Raw genomic sequence first — 18299 nt, 5'->3', positions numbered from 1 at the left:
ACTGGGAAAGTGCCCTCCCTAGGGATGCATAGTAGATAATAAGAACAAGGACAGAGCAGCTGATGCTGTGTGTTGGGTGCTTTACGTTTTACAAAGCAATTCCCAGCCATTCCTCTGCTCTGTCCTCACAGCTGGAACGTGCGAGCAAACGCTGCAAGTTTAGGATCAGGAGCCCAGGGTCCGCTCCACTGAGGCAAAAGTTGTGCAGTCTTGAACAAGTCGTCTTACATCTCCACTGTCTCCCCTTACTCCTCTGACAACAGGACCCAATTCTCACAAGTTTAGGAAGGATTACACAAGAGCACACACGTGAAAAAATGCTGCACTTAACTTCTGGTCCTCAGTCCTTTCTTTGTAAAACAGGGACAATTCCTGCCCTGCCTCATTTAGGGGGCTGTGGCGCAACTTTGTAATCAAGGCCAAAAGGGAAGAATCTTATTAACAAGGCCGGAGAAATCAGTGTTTCTTGGTTAGCAGGCTGAGAGCCTCAGGGAAGAGGCTTTGGGCTACTTTAACAGCTTCTCCTAACTTATTTGGGACGGGGAGGGATAGGCACAGAAAACGCCTAAGCTCACACAAAAGGGAAAAGAGATGCGGCGCAGGAACACTGACGTCACTCAAGCCGCTCACTTAAAGGGCCAGAACGTTTCTTGCTTCGTCCCCGCCGCCCCCAAATCACCAATCAGAGAGCGAGCCGCCCCATGACGCTATCTCCCCGCGACTAGGCCGGCTGGCGGCGGCGGCGTTTCCTGGTGACCGAGGCGGGGCGCCGAGGAGATGGGCAGCCGAGAGGTGCTGGGCCAGGCGGCCCGGCTGGCCTCCTCCGGTCTGCTCCTGCAGGTATTCTGCCCGGCCGGCCGCAGACCAACCCGCAGTCCGGAGGCGCGGGGAGGCGGCCCTGGGGCCCTTGAGAGCGCGCTTCGGGGCACACCCAGTCCCGTCGTGGACCCCCACTACTGAGGGTTCAACAGGAGACGGTGGCGGCGGAGAACCGGCACCTGGGCAGGAGTTCAGAGGCCTGGTTGGGAGACTACAAACAAGTCGTTTTCCTTCTGAGCGTTATATTTCCCATATGGTAGTAGGACAGGGTTAGGTCAGGTGGCAGGGGCGCCTTTGGTGCTCTAGAATTGGATATTTTTAAGGCAAGGAGTTCACTCTCTCCTTCCCCCACCGCTGACCCTCAAACATCTTCTTCAAGCTCTCTGACTCTGACTGAGTTCATAGAGACAGTATGGCATAGCTAAGAAAAAGATACCTGGGCTTAGGCAGCCCTAGATAGGAAACCTGGTTCTACTACGTGCTTTCTGCATGAACCAAGACAAAGGATTTCTCTTGCTAAGCCTCAGCTCCTCATCGGGAAAATTGGGGTAATAATAGTACCTAGCTCATAAAGTTTCTATGAGGCTTGACTGAAGTCATTCAGATAATTGTATTTAATGCTGTACCTGGCTCTTGGTGGGCACTTAGTAAATGTTAGCTGCATTTTCCTTCTGGCTATGTGACCTTAGATAAGTCACTTCCCCTTCCTGGCCCTAATTTTCATCATCTGTCAGTTAAGGTACATACCAGTTGGTCCAAATGGTGTCTAAAGATTCTTTTAACACTAGGAGTTAGTCATTCTAAGTGGCTCAGTTCAGCCCTTATTCAGAAGAGTCCTGAATCCACCCTTCCCCTATATTTTAGAGGCAGCATTTCACTTGGATGTTAAGAGAGAGAACCAGGCACATGTGAGCTCAGGTTTGGTCCTTGTCACTTGGTAGTTCCCTGCTCTTGTGAAAATCGCTTTACTTTGAATATCAGTTTCCTCATCTTAAATGAGAACATTAGTGCAACCTCATGGGGTCATTAGCAAGATTAGATGACATGCCTGTTAAGTGCCTGGCGCATTATAAGTACTTAGTGAATGTTAGGTATTTTTATTATAGTAATAAGGATTTTCTTAAATGGTCATTATAGGAATGGAATGAAACAATTTACATAAAGCATGTAGAAGAGTTCCTTGCACAAGTCATGTGCTTAATAAACATTCACCTAACCCTAAATTAACTAAACCTTGAAGGTACCAAGTTTTTTCTTCTATCCACGACATAAAAAACTGAGTTCATTGCTTTATCCACAGTGCTGATTGTTCAGGCTTTGATGATACCTTACGGCCCAGATTGGCTTCATAAAAAGAAAACAAGTCTTGGGGCGCCTTGGTTGCTCAGTCAGTTAAGTGTCCAACTCTTGATAGTGACTCAGATCGTGACCTCGAGGTTGTGAGGTCGAGCCCCGTGTCGGGCTTTGTGCTGACAGCATGAAGCCTGCTTGGGATTCTCGCTCTCTGCCCCTTCCCTGCTCATGCGCATACAGACTTTCTCTCAAAATCAATAAACATTAAAAAAGAAAGAAGGAAGGAAGGAAGGAAAACCAGTCTTAGCAGAAAACACAATGGACTGGGAGTCAGGTGGCCTACCATAAAGTCAAGCTGGGTCATATGATTATTATGTGACATTGGGCAAATCACTTTGCTCTGAGTCTTAACTTGCTTCCTGTGCATTTATCCAATTGCTTTTAAGGGTCAAATAACAGATGTGAAAGCTTTTTTAAAACTGTAAAGTCCGTTACAAAGTTAAATGAAGACTGTGTTGCCAAGGGCCACTTACATGGAGCAAATACTGGGTCGCATGAACAACATTAGAGCTTCATTAACTTGGCCCTTTCTTCAAACCAGTTAGGTTTAGACCATGGTAACTTTGACATTAAATTTGACACTAACTGTATGTACGTCATTTTTTTAAAAACAGCCATAATCTAGGCTTCCTAAGTGTTTTAATCTGGTCTTGGATGTATTCTCAAATTACAATGCAGACACTTGAGGTAGCTTTGCAATTACATTGTATCCTGAAAGAATTTGAGCTGGCCATAGTGAAAGTGTTAATTCCTTTCATCTTTTTTTTAAATTTATTTATTTTGTAAGGGAGAGAGCTCATGAGTGGGCAAGGGGTGAGGAGAGAAGGACAGACAGAATCCCAAGCAGGCTCCACACTGTCAGCGGGGAGCCCCAGGCAGTGCTCAACCCCATGAACTGTGAGATCATGACCTGAGCCAAAATCAAGAGAGGCTTAACTGACTGAGCCACCCAGCGGCCCCCATGCCTTTCACTTTCATTGTCAAAAATGCTTTCACCTCTAAGGTCTTATTTGATGGTTGTTACCAACCCTGTAAGATAGGTAACCTCATTTGACAGGAGGAAATTGAAGCTTATAAGAGTTAGGAGACGAAGGGCTTAACAGCTAAATGGTGATTTGAGACTCTCAGCTGAGTGGTTTTTCCATTCAGGGCTCCATGAATTGGCTTCAAATGTCTAAATTTGAGTAAAAAATTTGGTAAGTAGGTATGTATCTGCATGTTTCTAAGGAGAACTTTTCATCAGACTCTCAAAAGGCCGCCTTTGACTCCATATTGTGATATCTTGGCTTTGGAGACCTTGCTGCTCTGTGACACTTCAGGGACAGTGTTAAACTGTACTCTCCCTTTTTGGTCATACCTTTCCCTGGAGATTTTTAGACTGTTGTGGTCCACTGGCATATTTTGATTGAGTCTTTCAAATTGCACCTGTTCACAGATAACTATGAGAGATTTGTCATTTGCTCTGGAGCACACTGTGGAGTACACCTGTCATGCTTCCTGGATGCAGACGGGGGCTGAGGTTTGCACCCCACTCAGCATCCCCCTTTAGCATCCCCACTTAGCACCCTGTTGTTCTCTGTCTCATGGAAGAATTCTTTGCTCAGGTTTGAATTGACAGGTTTGAAGTCTTGGGATATATCCCTTTCAAATGGTAATAGCTGGAAAGAGATTGAATGTCATTATCAGAATCCCCAGATATTGCTAGGCAGAGAAGAGAGATTAGACCCTGTGATTCCTGGAGATTCTGCCATTCCCTGCAGGCTCCCACTTGCTAAGTGTGTGCTATTTCTCAACAAGCTGGAGGGAGGGCCAATGTGAAGCACTGACTAGAATTCTCTGTCTCCTGAAGCGCCTGACTTTGAGCCCAAAGGAATTCACTGACTTGTCAGGCCCTCCCTCTTATCAGTAAATTAGAGAGATTTCCAAGTGCCTTTGTGTGCTGTTCTACCATTGCACAGAAGTGCCAGGGGACCCCTCCAGGAATGAAATTTCAGCAGAAACAGACAGGTGGTATGTCTTCAGGAGGGTCTCTATGGCAGAGCTGCTGTACATCAGTGTGTTATTAGAAAGAGCAGCCACATTGTTTTCATTTCAACAAAATATTCCCAACATAATTTATTCTCATGTATTTTTCTTCTTTCTCTGTAGGTGTTGTTTCGATTGATCACCTTTGTCTTGAATGCATTTATTCTTCGCTTCCTGTCAAAGGAAATCGTTGGCATAGTGAACGTGAGGTAAGAAGGGAGTACCCTGGCATTGCCCACAGCTCACGTCCCCAGTCAGGGCACCTGTGTGTCACCCTCAGATTTTGGAAGCAGGGGCCTTTACTGGAAGTGGAGTGTTCTAGCAGTGGGCTGAGGAAGAGCACGCTGGGATGGGGGAATGAGCAGGCAATGCTACTTTTAATGGACCCATGGAGTGTTTTCCATTAGCAGCCTCCAAATGCACATTTCTCTGCCAGCTGTTCCGGTTTGTCTGCTCTTAGAACCCAGGAAAGGAGTGGGAGTAATTCACTGCAAACCCTGTCTCAGGTATAATCCTGTGTTCTTGTCCTGCTGACAGCACAGGAAGCAGGAATCCCGCGGCTGGTGAGGATGTGCTTCATAATTGCAAGGCTGGAGCAGCCTGCCTTCCCTCCTCGGTGACTTTTATAATTGGAAAATGGTGGTTAGGGTGACAGTGTGCATCCTTGTCATGAGTCCCTTGGCAGCTCTTAGAAAGCTGCTTGCTTTGTCTTTTAGACTCCATTTGTTCCTTCTACTCTCTTTTCTGTTCAAGGGCACCCACGCATATTCTGTATTCACAAATGACACAAAAGTCTATGAAGTGATGTGAATGCTCAGGTTAGCTCAGCTTCTCAGGTGTATCTTCATGTCCTCATAAACAAGACCATATGTTCCAGACAGCATTTTACATCGAATACCCACCAAATGTATGCTCTGGGCTCCGTTTTCAGAGCTTAGAGAAGGTTCTCAAACTTTGATGGCAAAGGAATCATCTGGGGGAGTTTTGCACTAGGTGGGGCTGAGAAGGGGTCCAGAAATCAGGATTTTGACAAGTTCCTTAAGTGATTTTGAAGCAGGGATCATATTTTGAGAAATACTGTTTTAAAAGTGGGAAGGGGGGCACCTGATTGGCTCAGTGGGTCAAGTGTGTGACTCTGTGATCTCAGGGTTGTAAATTTAAGTCCCATATTGGGTGTTAAATATAAATATTTATATTTATATTTATATAATATATAAATATATATTAAAAATAAAATCCTTAATTTTATTTTTAATAAAACTAATTTTAAAAAACTAAAAATAAAATCCTAGGGGCACCTGGGTGGCTTATTGGTTGAGCATCTGACTTCATCTTGGGTCATGACCTCATGGTTCGTGGGTTCGAGCCCCACATCAGGCTCACTCACTGCTGTCAGCACGGAGCCTACTTTCTCTGTCCCCCCCACCCTTTCTCGGCCCCTCACCCACTGGTTCTCTCTCTCTCTCTCTCTCTTTCAAAATAAATAAACTTAAAAAAAAATCTTAAAAATAAATCAAGCAAGCAAGCAAGCAGGAAGGAAGAGGACCAAATCTCTTAGGTGTTCAGATTTGAAAGCAGTTTGGGCCTCTTGCCATCTGGTCTTCCCCAGATTCTCAGGTCTCTGCTTTGACAACCTTTATCTGGCCTGCCCTCTGCTTAACATACAGTTCAGTCTCCTCCTTCCCAATGTTGGACAGAAGCACTGCATAGCAGCATGGTCCTTGGACATCCTCAGAGAGACCTTAGCCCAGCTAAGGTCTGTCTCCACGGCTGTCTCCATTCTGACTTCATCACACATGGCCTGTTGATGAGGGAAAATCTCAGCTCTTACTCATGCAGGTGCAAGAGGGTCCACCTAAATATTGCCCACCCGGGAAAGATGGCAGACAAGCCTTGCTGACCTGGGCTGCAGCGGCCTCTGTAATGGCCACCAGCCTATTGCCTATTGCCTATTGCCTATTGCCTATTGCCTATTGCCTATTGCCTGTCCTGAGATGCTTTTGGCCAGCTTTTGCTGCCACTCAGAGCCTCAGCTTCTCTCATAAGAGCTCTCATTGGTCACCAGTCTCAGGGTGACCAAGAGGTCCCCTTGCTCTGTGTGGTCATATCTTGTCCTTTTCTCCTATTGTCAGAGCCATACCTCTGCCTACAGCCATGAGGCCTTAGGCTTTGGGGGCCACTGTGGCACTTTCTATCCCGGATATAATGCTCTATAGGCACATCCTCAGGTGTCCTTAATTTGGTTCCTAACTCTGTTGTTCAAATGGATCAGACTAGTACGCGGACCCTGTAAAAACTCACTGCCCTTCACATCACCACCAGTGATTTATGACCAAGACTTTTTCTTTCTGTCGCTGGCAAAATCTCAGAAATTCTTTCTATGAAAAATAATTAGAGTCACTATTGATTATTTTTTGTTAATGTTTGTTTATTTTTGAGAGAGCGCGCAAGAGCGAGCGGGGGAGGGGCAGAGTGAGTGGGGGGCGGGGGGACTGAGAAACCTAAGCAGGCTCCAGGCTCTGAGCTGTCAGCACAGAGCCCAATTCAGGGCTCAAACACACAAACCACGAAATCATAACCCAAGCTGAAGTCGGAAGGTTAACCTACTGAGCCACCCAGGCACCCCCATTATTGATTTCTGCTTTTCCTTTAAAGGCTAACACTGCTTTACTCGACCACCGTCTTCCTGGCCAGAGAGGCCTTCCGTAGAGCATGTCTGAGTGGGGGTGCCCAGCGAGACTGGAACCAGACCTTCAACCTCTTGTGGCTAACGTGAGTTGTGCTTTGGCAGGAGAACGTGCAAAAGCAAGCGTCGTAAGTGTTGTAAGTTAAACAGCAACACTTGCCCAAAGCTGAATTGTCTCCAGCCTGGGTTTCTGGGGCCTGGGCATGGGACAGGAAGGAGAAGGCATCCAACATCTTGGCTGTTTCCTCTCTGGATGGCCAGGAGCCAGGAGGAGGCTGTGGGTGGGGGCTTCAGGGCCAGGTTTCTACCCTCTTGGGAGGTTGTTTCTGCCCTTCCTGATGCCCACTCTGGGCCCCAGTGGGCCTGTGCCGTCTTCTTTAGTCCTAATCTTTCCCCCTCCCTGTGGTCTTTTCTGAGCTTTTAACAACCACTTAGCATTCTTTGAAAGCCTTTTAGGGCTTTCATTATATCTTTCTTCAATTTTGTAATGTTGATTTCAATTCTCAGCCCTTGAGAATATTCTTGAAGATCAAGTACATCAGCTCAAACTTGTAATGGCCTTTCTGCAGTTAGATTCCTGCAGGGAGGGCTAGCACTTGAGGTTTTTTCTCAGTGCTGCCTTCCGTAACTCCTTCTTGCCTCATGGAAATGACTGTCACGAGGCTGGTAGGTATTCATTTTATTAGAGGATGACTGTTGGCTACCCAGTCATATTTAAGTGCTCTGTGGTGCACATGCTAGGGGACACTGTGCACTGGACTGTTGCTTATTTGGGTGCAAGAACTGACTGTATACTATATTTTAGTCATTTGTGTGCAAACAACAGGCACATACTTGCCAGGAGTTGTGTTTATCTCGTCAGTGTCACACTGTGGATAGGAGCATATACTTACGAGTTAGATGGGGATTGGGCCCTGCTTCTGCCCTTGGCTAATTGTCCATGACCTTGGCCAAATTCCCCAGTGCTTGTCAGCCTTAGTTTCCCCATCATTTCAATGGGGTAATAGCAGGATCATTGTGAGGGGTCTGTGTAAAAGGGGTAGATCTGAGTGCCTGGCATGTAGTAAGTGCCTTAATAAGTGGTAGCTATTTTTAAAATTCTATTTCTTTTCTGTTCAATGTTACTATTTTAATATATATATTTTTTATTTTTAGCATATTAAAAAAACATTTTTCTTTTCTTTTTCTAGGGTCCCCCTGGGTATGTTTTGGTCCTTGCTCCTGGGCTGGGTGTGGTTACAGTTGCTGGAAGTGCCTGATCCTAATGCCGTCCCCCACTATGGAAGTGGAGTGGTGTTGTTCGGTCTTTCGGCTGTGGTGGAGCTTCTGGGAGAGCCCTTCTGGGTCTTGGCACAAGCACAGATGTTTGTCAAGCTCAAGGTCAGCATGCCTTCTGCTCTAGTGGGAAATTCGAAGAAGGGAAAGAGTGGTTTCTTAAAAAGATTTTCTAGGAGTGATGATTTTTTTCAGATTTGCATTTAAAAAGAAATTTGGAGAAAGGTAACATCAGTTTAATTCATTCCCTTGAAATTTGGCAGATGGGCTGGGCTTAAGTTTACATCTGCTATACTATTAATGCAAAAACAGGTTTGCTAATAGGGAAGTTATTAGCTTAGATAAGAATTTTTTTTTTTTTTTTTAACATTTATTTATTTTTGAGACAGAGAGAGACAGAGCATGAACGGGGGGAGGACCAGAGAGAGAGGGAGACACAGAATCCGCAGCAGGCTCCAGGCTCTGAGCTGTTAGCACAGAGCCCGATGCGGGGCTCGAACTCACAGACCGTGAGATCATGACCTGAGCTGAAGTCGGACGCTTAACCGACTGAGCCACCCAGGCGCCCCTAGCTTAGATAAGAATTTAAGAGGACTGTGAAGGTTTTTCAGATTTTCCTAGTGATTCTATTTTTAATTGTGTGCTAATATTAATTTTTCATCTTTTAAAATCTGTTGTTTAATATGTACAAAAGAATATATGCTGTATGTGTAAATCTTTTTTTTAAGTTTATTTATTTTTGAGAGAATAGGGACAATGTGAGTTGGGGAGGGACACAGAGAGGGAGAGAGAGAGAATCCCAAGCAAAGAGCCCTATGCGGGGCTTGAACTCACAAACCGTGAGATCATGACCTGAGCTGAAATCAAGAGTCAGACACTTAATCAACTGAGCCCCCCAGGCACCCTGCTGTATGTGTAAATCTTAAAGCATGATAATACTGAAAATCTATGAACTTACCACCCAGCCCAACTAGAACATTGTCATGCTATGTCTAACCACATGCCCCACCCCCATTGCTGGGGTAACCACTATCCCAGGTTTCTATTTGTCATTCCTGTGCATCTTTAGTTTTTAATAATGTAAAGTGCACCCTTTACTACATATTTGCAGGTGATTGCTGAGAGCCTGTCGGTCATCTTCAAGAGTGTCCTGACAGCTTTTCTTGTGCTATGGTCGCCTCACTGGGGGCTATACATTTTCTCTTTGGCCCAGGTAAGGGTTATGGCTTTTCACTTTTGTATAATCTATGTTTCTCCATTTGATTTTCTTCTTCTTTTTTTTTAAGTTTATTCATTTATTATTTCTGAGAGAGAGAGAGAGAGAGAAAGAAAGAAAGAAAGAAAGGGAGGGAGGAAGGGAGGGAGGAAGGGTGAGTGAGCACAAGTGGGAGATGGGCAGAGAGAGAGAGGGAGAGACAGAATCCAAAGCAGGCTCCAGGCTCTGAGCTGTCAGCACAGAGCCTGAGGCGGAGCTCGAACTCTGACCGCGAGATCATGACCTGAGCTAAAGTCAAAAGTTTAACTGACTGAGCTACCCACGTGCCCCTGATTTTTTTCTTCTTGTTCCCGTTACTGTGTGGTTTACATTTGCAGTATTCATGCATGTGAGGCAGGCTGGAAGCTCTAGTAAGATGGTCGTGACAGTTCTTTTCTTTTGGCTGTCCATTCTACACCACATGCTGATGCTACTGATATCCCCAGGGGCCCCGTGAAGCCCCAGCACTCGGCCTCATTGTCAAACATAACAACTCCTTTAGATGTTCTGTGGGCGAGCCTGTACCAAACTCACCTTTGATTGTCTTACTGTCTCATGGAGGAGGGAGAAAAGCAGTGAGGGAGTGGGGTGGGAACCAAATTGCATGTGCGTTTTTTTTCCCTGGATTTTAATCAGTTGTTCTCAGGATAGGAAGAAACTCTGCCAAGCCTGTTTGAAGCTTGCATTGAAATCTCACACAATGCAGAGCGCATGAATTGAGTGTTAGCAGGCGCACTCTCACTTTCAGCAGCTCTGGCCTCGTTGCCATCCCAGTTTCTAGTTCTAGTTCATATCTGTAGCTTGAATAAAAGTACGACTAGAGTATAGTGCTCATTTTAAAAACAAAACCTAAGATCAGATAGATATCAGAACATCTTATAGGACAAAGCAGTTTGTAATTTTTCTTAATGTATAGGAAGGTAAATTAAAATTCTTAGTCACAGTTTTAGTGAAAGTCTTTCCTGTGTCCTAAGCAAAAACCGCAAATGTATTTGTGAACACAGTAAAAGTAGATTTAAAAATAATATTATAAGAATGACAATTACCTCCCAAAAGCAGTTTGCAAACAGTTGTATATTTTAGAGAAGTTATTTGTGATTATTTTTGCCATGTTTTATTAGATCTGGGATTACAGTACTCTGCATTCATCATGTTTTTGATATATTCTTCCTAATAGAACAGGAGGCCATGGAGACGCCCAGTTATTGGTTGGCCCTTCTTGGGAAAGGTGCTTGCATTATGACTTTCTGATGGTCCTAGCTCCCACTCAGGATACATCATAGGTCAGCAAGGCTCATTCTAAGTTTATTTGCTTTCTTATTATAAGACTTCAGAGAGCTCTTCTCTGGTACATTCTCTGTCAGTGTCTGTATGAGAGGCCTGAGGGCCATCAGCGCCTCATATCAGCAGGCGATCCCTGCCCAGGGCTCTGGGATTCTCCTTTGTCCAATGCACTTCCAGGTTCCTCCTTAAACAGCTCCTTACCCCATCATATATCAAATACCCCATCTTTAGAATATATAAAGAATTCTTACAACTCAACAACAAAAAGACAGACTACCCTAAAAGTGGGTAAAGGAATGGAATACTACTTGGCAATGAGAAAGAATGAAACATGGCCTTTTGTAGCAACGTGGAGGGAACTGGAGAGTGTTATGCTAAGTGACATAAGTCATACAGAGAAAGACAGATACCATATGTTTTCACTCTTATGTGGATCCTGAGAAACTTAACAGAAGACCATGGGGGAGGGGAAGGGGAAAAAAAGTTACAGAGAGGGAAGGAGGCAAACCATAAGAGACTCTTAAAAACTGAGAATAAACTGAGGGTTGATTGGAGGTGGGAGGGAGGGGGAAGTGGGTGATGGACATTGAGGAGGGCACCTGTTGGGATCAGCACTGGGTGTTGTATGGGAACCAATTTGACAATAAATTTCATATTAAAAAAATAATAAAATAAATAAATAAATAATAAAAGGGGGTAAAGGACCTGAATAAACATTTTTCCAAAGAAGATATGCAAATAAATAGCCAATAAGCACATGAAAAGATGCTTAATATCATCAGTCATTAGGCAAATGTGAATTAAAAATAATGAGATAACTTTATACTAATTAGGATGGCTGTTATCAAAAAAAATAAAAATAAAACCCAGAAAATAGCAAGTGTTGCTGAGGATATGGAGAAATTGGAACCCTCATACATTGCTGGTGGGACTATAAAATGGTGCAGCCACTGTGGAAAACAGTTTGGCAGTTCCTCAGAAGGTTCAAACGTAGGGGTGCCTGGGTGGTTCAGTTGGTTAAGTGTTGGACTTTGGCTCAGGTCATGATCTCCCGCATCGAGCCCTCTGCTGTCAGCACAGAGCCCACTTCAGATCCTCTGTCCCCCTGTCTCTCTGCCCCTCCCCTGCTTGTGCGCTCTCTCTCTCTCTCTCTCTCTCTCTCTCTCTGTCTGTCAAAAATAAACATTAAAAAAAAAAGTTAAATGTAGAACTGATGTATGCCCAGCAATTCCACTCCTAGGTATATACCCAAAAGAATGAAAGCATGAGTTCAAACAACTTGTACACAGCAACACTATTCACCATAGCCAAAAGGAGGAAAGAACCAGATGTTCATCAACTGATGAAAGGATAAACAAAATGTGGCATATCTATGCCATGGAATATTACTCAGCCATAAAAATGATAATGTGCCACGACACCATGAACTTTGAAAACATTATACCAAATGAACAAAGCCAGACACAAAAGGCCACCTATTGTATGATTCCATTAATATAAAATGTCCAGAATAGGCAAGTCCATAGAGACAAAGCAGAATTTGATTGCCAGGGACAGAGGAGTAGAAAGTGACTGCTTAATGGGCACAGAATTTCCTTTTGGAGTGATGGAAATGTTCTGGAATGAAATAGTGGTGATGGTTGTACAGCACTGTGAATGTACGAAAAGCCACTGAATTGTATGTTTTAAAACAGCAATGTCACATATGTGCTCAAAATAGTCAACGTCATGTTATGTGAATTTTTCCCAATAAAAAGAGGGAAGGATCATGTAGTTGGGATTCAGTGCATGAAGACTACTCACAGGTTGTTACTGCCCCCAGGCGCTGCTCTGTGGGAAGATGAAGGGAGGTAGGGAACGGGTCCTCTTGTCACAGAAGATGTTGCATCTGGTGCTATGGCTCACAGCAGAGCTGCTGTGTCTCAGAGGGCTTGAGGCATGAAAGAAGGATGGTGGATGGCGGGCTCTGTCCTCAGGCATGGATAAGGGTGGAGAGCTGAGGAGCCTGAACCCACTAGACAAGACTCCCCTTTCTCCTTGCTCTGTGCCTTTGCCACAGGAGCAGACCTGACGTTACCAGATTGAAAGCGGGGCCTGGAGGTCCTGTTCCTTCCTGAGCTAGTGCACATTGCTGTTCCCAGGGGGGAGAGAAGGAAGAAGAGAGCTTGTGAAAGGGGCTGTTTGGATACTCCTCCCAACCTGCAAACAAAACCCCAGGCTGCCGCTCCTGGCCAAAAGCCACCCTTTTGTCCTGGGTGAGTGGAGGGAAGGGTGGGCCCTCCTATCACCCCCCTGACTCCCTCCCCTGTCCTGTAGTAGCTCTTGCCTTGCCCACACAGTGGACTGAGAGGAGGGAGCCAACAGCTTTTTTCTGCTTTGTAATCACAGTGTGACAGGCTTCCTGGGTTTATGGAAAAGCCCCCATCCTAGATGATGGCAAGTCCCCGGATATTAGCACAGCACATATGGGTCCTCACGGTGTGTTGTCTAGGCGGGAGACTCGTTCCTTTGGCCAACTACAAACATTTTGAGCACATATGTGACATTGCTGTGGTGGTGACACTATGGGATGTCTGTCATGGAAATTATGTTCTGCCTGCCTGGAAGCACTGTTCTAGTCAGGTCAAGGGTTTGGAGCACTTTTCCCAGAGATGCCCCAGCAGAGCTGGCTTTTAGTGAGTAGTGCTCTTTTCCAGAGGGTGGGGCATTGCTCGCTAGAAGGTACAGTTAATAAAGACGGTTCTATTTCTCTTTTTTTTAAGATTGACTGATTGATTGATTGATTGATGAGAGAGAGAGAGAGAGAGCGGGAAGGGCAGAGAGAGGGAGAGAGAGAGAATCCCAACCGGCTCTGCGCCATCAGCACAGAGCCTGATTCAGGGCTCATACTCACGAACCGTGAGATCATGACCTGAGCCAAAATCAAGAGTTGGATGCTTAACCAACTGAGCCACCCAGGCACCACAAGCCATTTCTTGATTGGCCTTTGAGGTCAAATTCATAGTTATATCTTAATTCTGCCTATATTAAAACTGTGCAATTTAAATCCATTATTTTCTTTTTTCAGCTTTTCTATACTGCAGTTCTGGTGCTCTGCTATGTTATTTATTTCACAAAGTTATTGGGCTCCTCAGAATCAACCAAGCAACAGACTCTTCCTGTCTCCAGAATGACAGATATGTTACCCAGTATTACAAGAAGTAGAGTAAGTAATACATTCTCTTATCATTTTAATCACAGATCCTCATTATCCTTGAAAGGAAGAAACTATTACTTTCCTGTTTATTGCTGTAATAGCAAGGATAGTTCCATAGCTTATATTTATTGAGTGCTCACTAAGTGCTAGGCCAAGGTTTCTCAGCCTTGACATTGTTGACATTTTGGGCTAGATAATTCTTTGTTGTGGGGGCTGTCTTGTAGATTGTAGGATGTTTAGCAGCATTCTTGATCTTAACCCAGTAGTTGCCAGTAGCTACCACCTCTCAGCTGTAATAACCAAAAATGTCTCCAGACACAAATGTCCCCTGGGGGATAAAACTGCCCCCCTCGAGAACCACTTTGCTAGCTCCTATGCTCGGTGCTTTCGTGCCTTATTTAATGCTTATACCAACTCTGTTTGCCTGACATTATTATTGCAATTTTAGGGTTAAGGAACTGAGGCTTAGAGACTAAATATCTGCCCGAGGTGAGGGTCAGAGTGAGGGCAGGAGCCTGGAGTGGCTTGAATCGCCACAGAGCACAGGCTGTAACCACCGCGGGCCACTCTCTGTTTTGCTGTGTCTTGGTTTTTCTCAGGACTGCCTTCCAGCACAAATGGTCCAGCCTGCTGACAATGCAGGGTGACCCCTCCAGAGCTCCATTACCTAGTGTCAGGCCAGTCTCTCCGGTGACCCACTTTCCCATGTAGACCACTAAGGATTCTAGCTGCTGATGTGTGGGAGCGAGGAATAACCTTTTTCTTCTGAACTCTCCAGCTCTCAGTCCATTTGACTTCTATTTCCTGACTCTGGTGGGGTCACTGCTGCCTGTGGCCCCAGCGTGGTACATGTGATGTTATGCCACGTTGCCTCTGCTCAGATGCTTTGTGAACTGGGCCGACTCACTTTCCCTTTTCCCATACTTGTTTGCTGCCCACATGTGGTGCACGTAGTGGAGGTGAGGCTTCAGCTGGACTTCTCCTTATTCCTCTTTTGTGATTACTTGAGAAAGTAGGAAAGTATTTGAGATATAAGTCTCAGAACTTATGGAATCCTGTTAGACAGCTTTTCAAGAAAGACCAGATGTTATGTAACAAAGCCAGATATGTTCTCATTTGTTAGATAAGAGTTCTCCATTCCAATCACACAGATCTCACCTTTAGCCTAAATCAGCATGGCAGTTTTGAGATACCATGCTGCCTCATCTGCAGACTTGGAGGATAAGGACTCGGGATCGCTTCTCCTGCGTAGAGCTTCTGCCACCTGCCCACAGAGCAGCTTTTCATACCGGGCCAGCCCCTGGGCCTGGCAATATTTTGGAAAAGAGCATTTGGACTATTAACACAGGCAAGGAGAGGGTAATGAAAAGAGCCTCAGTGTGTATTTAATTCTGTGGTGGGCGTACAACTCTGAGCTGTAGTTTACTCGTCTGTCAAATGGGGATACTAAAAGTACCTTTCTCCTAAGGTGCTTGTAGGAACGGGATGAGATGGGGCATCTGAATACTTAACACCATGGCTGGCACAGGTGGGTGTCCATAAGTGACAGCTGATACCATGCCCCCGCCCCCCATGCCGCTGCTGCTCTCAGTAGGGATAGCTCCACCGGCACATCCTAGCAAAGCAGACGCTGGTGGCATCGGGGCAGGAACCCAGTGGTTTGATCTGGCACTCCGTCCTGAAGGCACCCAGGCTCATATTTCTGGGACAGAAGTCTTGACCATGAGAAGGTATGTGTACCTGTTACACACAGTGGGCCATTCTTGCTGACAGAGCACAGCCCTCTGCCAAGTGCTGTCTGGGATACAGATATGTAAAGTGATTGCTGGGCCTCAGGGAGCTTCCTGTGCTTTTGGGAGGCAGCTATGGGATGCTGATATGAAGCCTGCATCACTCTCTCCAGACCTCAGGGTCCTTATTTTCTTTTTTTAATGATTTATTTATTTTTGAGAGAGAGAGAGGGAGAGAGAGCGCATGAGTGAGCATGAGTGGGGGAGGGGCAGAGAGAGAGGGAGACACAGAATCCTAAGCAGGCTCCAGGCTCTGAGCTGTCAGCACAGAGCCCGATGTAGGGCTCAAACCCACGAATCATGAGATCATGACCTGAGCCGAAGTCTGACACTCAGCTGACTGAGCCACCCAGGCTCCCCTCAGGGGCCTTATTTTTAAGGTGAGATAATTAGTCTGCACAACCTGTGAGGCCCCTTTGAAGACTTAAGGAATTGTGAAAGTATTTGAACTTCAACAAAGAACTGTTTATAATAACTACCACTGACTGCATGCTTACTCTGTGAGTGGCACTCTGCTAAGCACTTTACATGGATTCATGTGCTTAAACCTCATAGTAATAACCTTATGAGATATTGTCTCCATTTCACAGATGAGAAAACTGAGGTTCAGAGTAGTTAACTGACCAAACCAAAATCCCACATCTGAATTTGGACCCACTTCTCTCTAACTTGTATCTGTGAACTAATCTTAGTCTGTGTTTTTAATCTCCCTGCTGTGTAGTCTTCCAGAAGAAATCGGCTTATTGCCCAAAGTAGTTATTTGTTGACTTAAAAATTGGGAAGTTCTAGGTGGAACAATTCATTATTCAAGTTGTTTTTTGTTTTTTGTTTTTTTTAAGAGAAAAGAAATGAGCTGCATCTGAATGCAGTGGATGGCTTTACCACCAGCAGCATGTACCTACCTTGACCCTTGGGAGCAGTTTTCTGCACTGGGGGTTCCCACATAGAGAGCTGGTCAATTCCATTCAAAATCAATTTGACCAAAATGGGAGATTTATTTCCTGTACTTGTAGAATTCCATCTTCTGCAAAAGAGACTTACTTAGCCTTAAAATAAATAAGTGGTACTTCAAATAATGGCTGCTTTTAGATCTTTTCTATTTTTTGACACTTCTGAGTGATTTCTTTTTTTTTTTTAATTTTTTTTTTAACATTTATTTTATTTTTGAGACAGAGAGAGACAGAGCATGAATGGGGGAGGGTCAGAGAGAGAGGGAGACACAGAATCGGAAGCAGGCTCCAGGCTCTGAGCTGTCAGCACAGAGCCCGACGTGGGGCTCGAACTCACAGACCACAAGATCATGACCTGAGCCGAAGTCAGCCGCTCAACCGACTGAGCCACCCAGGCGCCCCACTTCTGAGTAATTTCATATGAGAGATCTGCTAATATTTAAGTAAAGCTGAGGCATTTAACACAGCAAGCATGTCAGAAGCAGTATTCTGTGTTAAGCACTGTACCAGGTGCCCTGAGTGGGGTCCCTGCCCTCAGAACTTGCATTGTGATGGGGAGGTAAGATGTGTACTCAACTAACCATTGCAAGACAGTGTGTGTGTGTAGTGTTGACAAAATAGAAGCACAGGGAAGGGACTGATGAATTCATGCAGCAGCATTGAGGAAGGCTTCTTGGAGGAAGCTACTTTTGAACTGGGCCTTGACACATGGGTGGACAGAGGTGAATGGGCATGTGTGGTAGAAATGCTCACTTGTGGCTGCGGGAAGAAGACGTTTGCTTGGGCCCCATTATCTGCCCATCACTGTGTTGGCACTGGGATTGCAGAGATGACTGGGGTACTTAGGTTGGCTGAACAGTGGGGGAGGGGAGAGGAAACAAGGTGGAAGGAGTTTATGGCCTGCTGGGCTAAGGCCAGATAGAGGTGGCCTTGGTGCTGTGGAGCGTGGGCTTGATTCAGGGGCAGCGGAGCCTAATGAAAGGTTTGTGAACAGAGCTGTGATCCAGGTGCCTGTGTCGAGGAACTTACCATCTGTTTCAGATTTATCAAGTGTCTTGTTTTCTCTCATTCAGTCCTCATACCAGGAGATAGACTCCTTATCCCATTTTGCATATGAGAAAACTGAGGCTTAGCACTAAGAAGTTGGGACCTGCAGTTTGAGCCTCAGTCTGTGAGCTTGACTCCAAAGCCTGAACCCTCCCAGCAGGATGAGCTAGAGAAGAGGCTGGAAGTGAAGAAGCTCATGAGGAGGCAGTCCAGATGAGAAGTGATGAGGACAGTCAGAGGACATATGAGCGTGAACACAGCTGGGGCAGAGGCCATAGGCCCAGAGCAAGAGGGAGAGGAAGGGGTACTATGTGGGATGTGGAGGTGATATGGAGACTAGACCGTGGCTGCAGACTCCCTGGTGACTGTTGTCAGTGTGGGAGGCACGTGGCTTCTGGACCGTCCTAAGGCAGGAGAGTTTGGAAAGGGGAAGAGTGACTCATTAAAGCATTGTGAGCCCCCAAGTTCAGATTGCAGACATTCCCCTGTGGTTCTGCCCATTACCTTTTGCCATCCACGCCTCTATTTCTCCATCAGTACAGGAGGCAATGGAATGGCTTGTTGGTCAGGGGATTCCAGAGAAATGCACAGCCACGTAGACCAGCTAAGCAGTACCAAC

The 18299-nt window shown here is 45.4% G+C and overlaps 1 protein-coding gene across 2 annotated transcripts in view; it reads left to right on the top strand.

Moving 5' to 3' along the window:
- Positions 1 to 702: 702 nt before the first annotated feature.
- The window catches only part of RFT1 (RFT1 homolog), a 36189-nt gene continuing 18592 nt past the window's right edge, over positions 703 to 18299 (top strand). The window contains exons 1-6 of one of the 2 annotated variants that reach the window (XM_049640702.1): positions 703 to 840; positions 4321 to 4406; positions 6853 to 6969; positions 8074 to 8263; positions 9270 to 9371; positions 13765 to 13902. In XM_049640702.1, coding sequence (XP_049496659.1) covers positions 778 to 840; positions 4321 to 4406; positions 6853 to 6969; positions 8074 to 8263; positions 9270 to 9371; positions 13765 to 13902 — 696 coding nt within the window. In that variant the 5' untranslated portion in view covers positions 703 to 777. The remainder of the gene's footprint in view (positions 841 to 4320; positions 4407 to 6852; positions 6970 to 8073; positions 8264 to 9269; positions 9372 to 13764; positions 13903 to 18299) is intronic. The other variant, XM_049640703.1, reaches the window with a different exon arrangement.

This window comes from Panthera uncia, chromosome A2 (assembly GCF_023721935.1).
Source record: "Panthera uncia isolate 11264 chromosome A2, Puncia_PCG_1.0, whole genome shotgun sequence".
NCBI classification, from domain to species: Eukaryota; Metazoa; Chordata; class Mammalia; order Carnivora; family Felidae; genus Panthera; species Panthera uncia.
The sequence above is the reverse complement of the archived record's forward strand: the minus strand, read 5'-3'. Positions and strand labels throughout refer to the sequence as shown.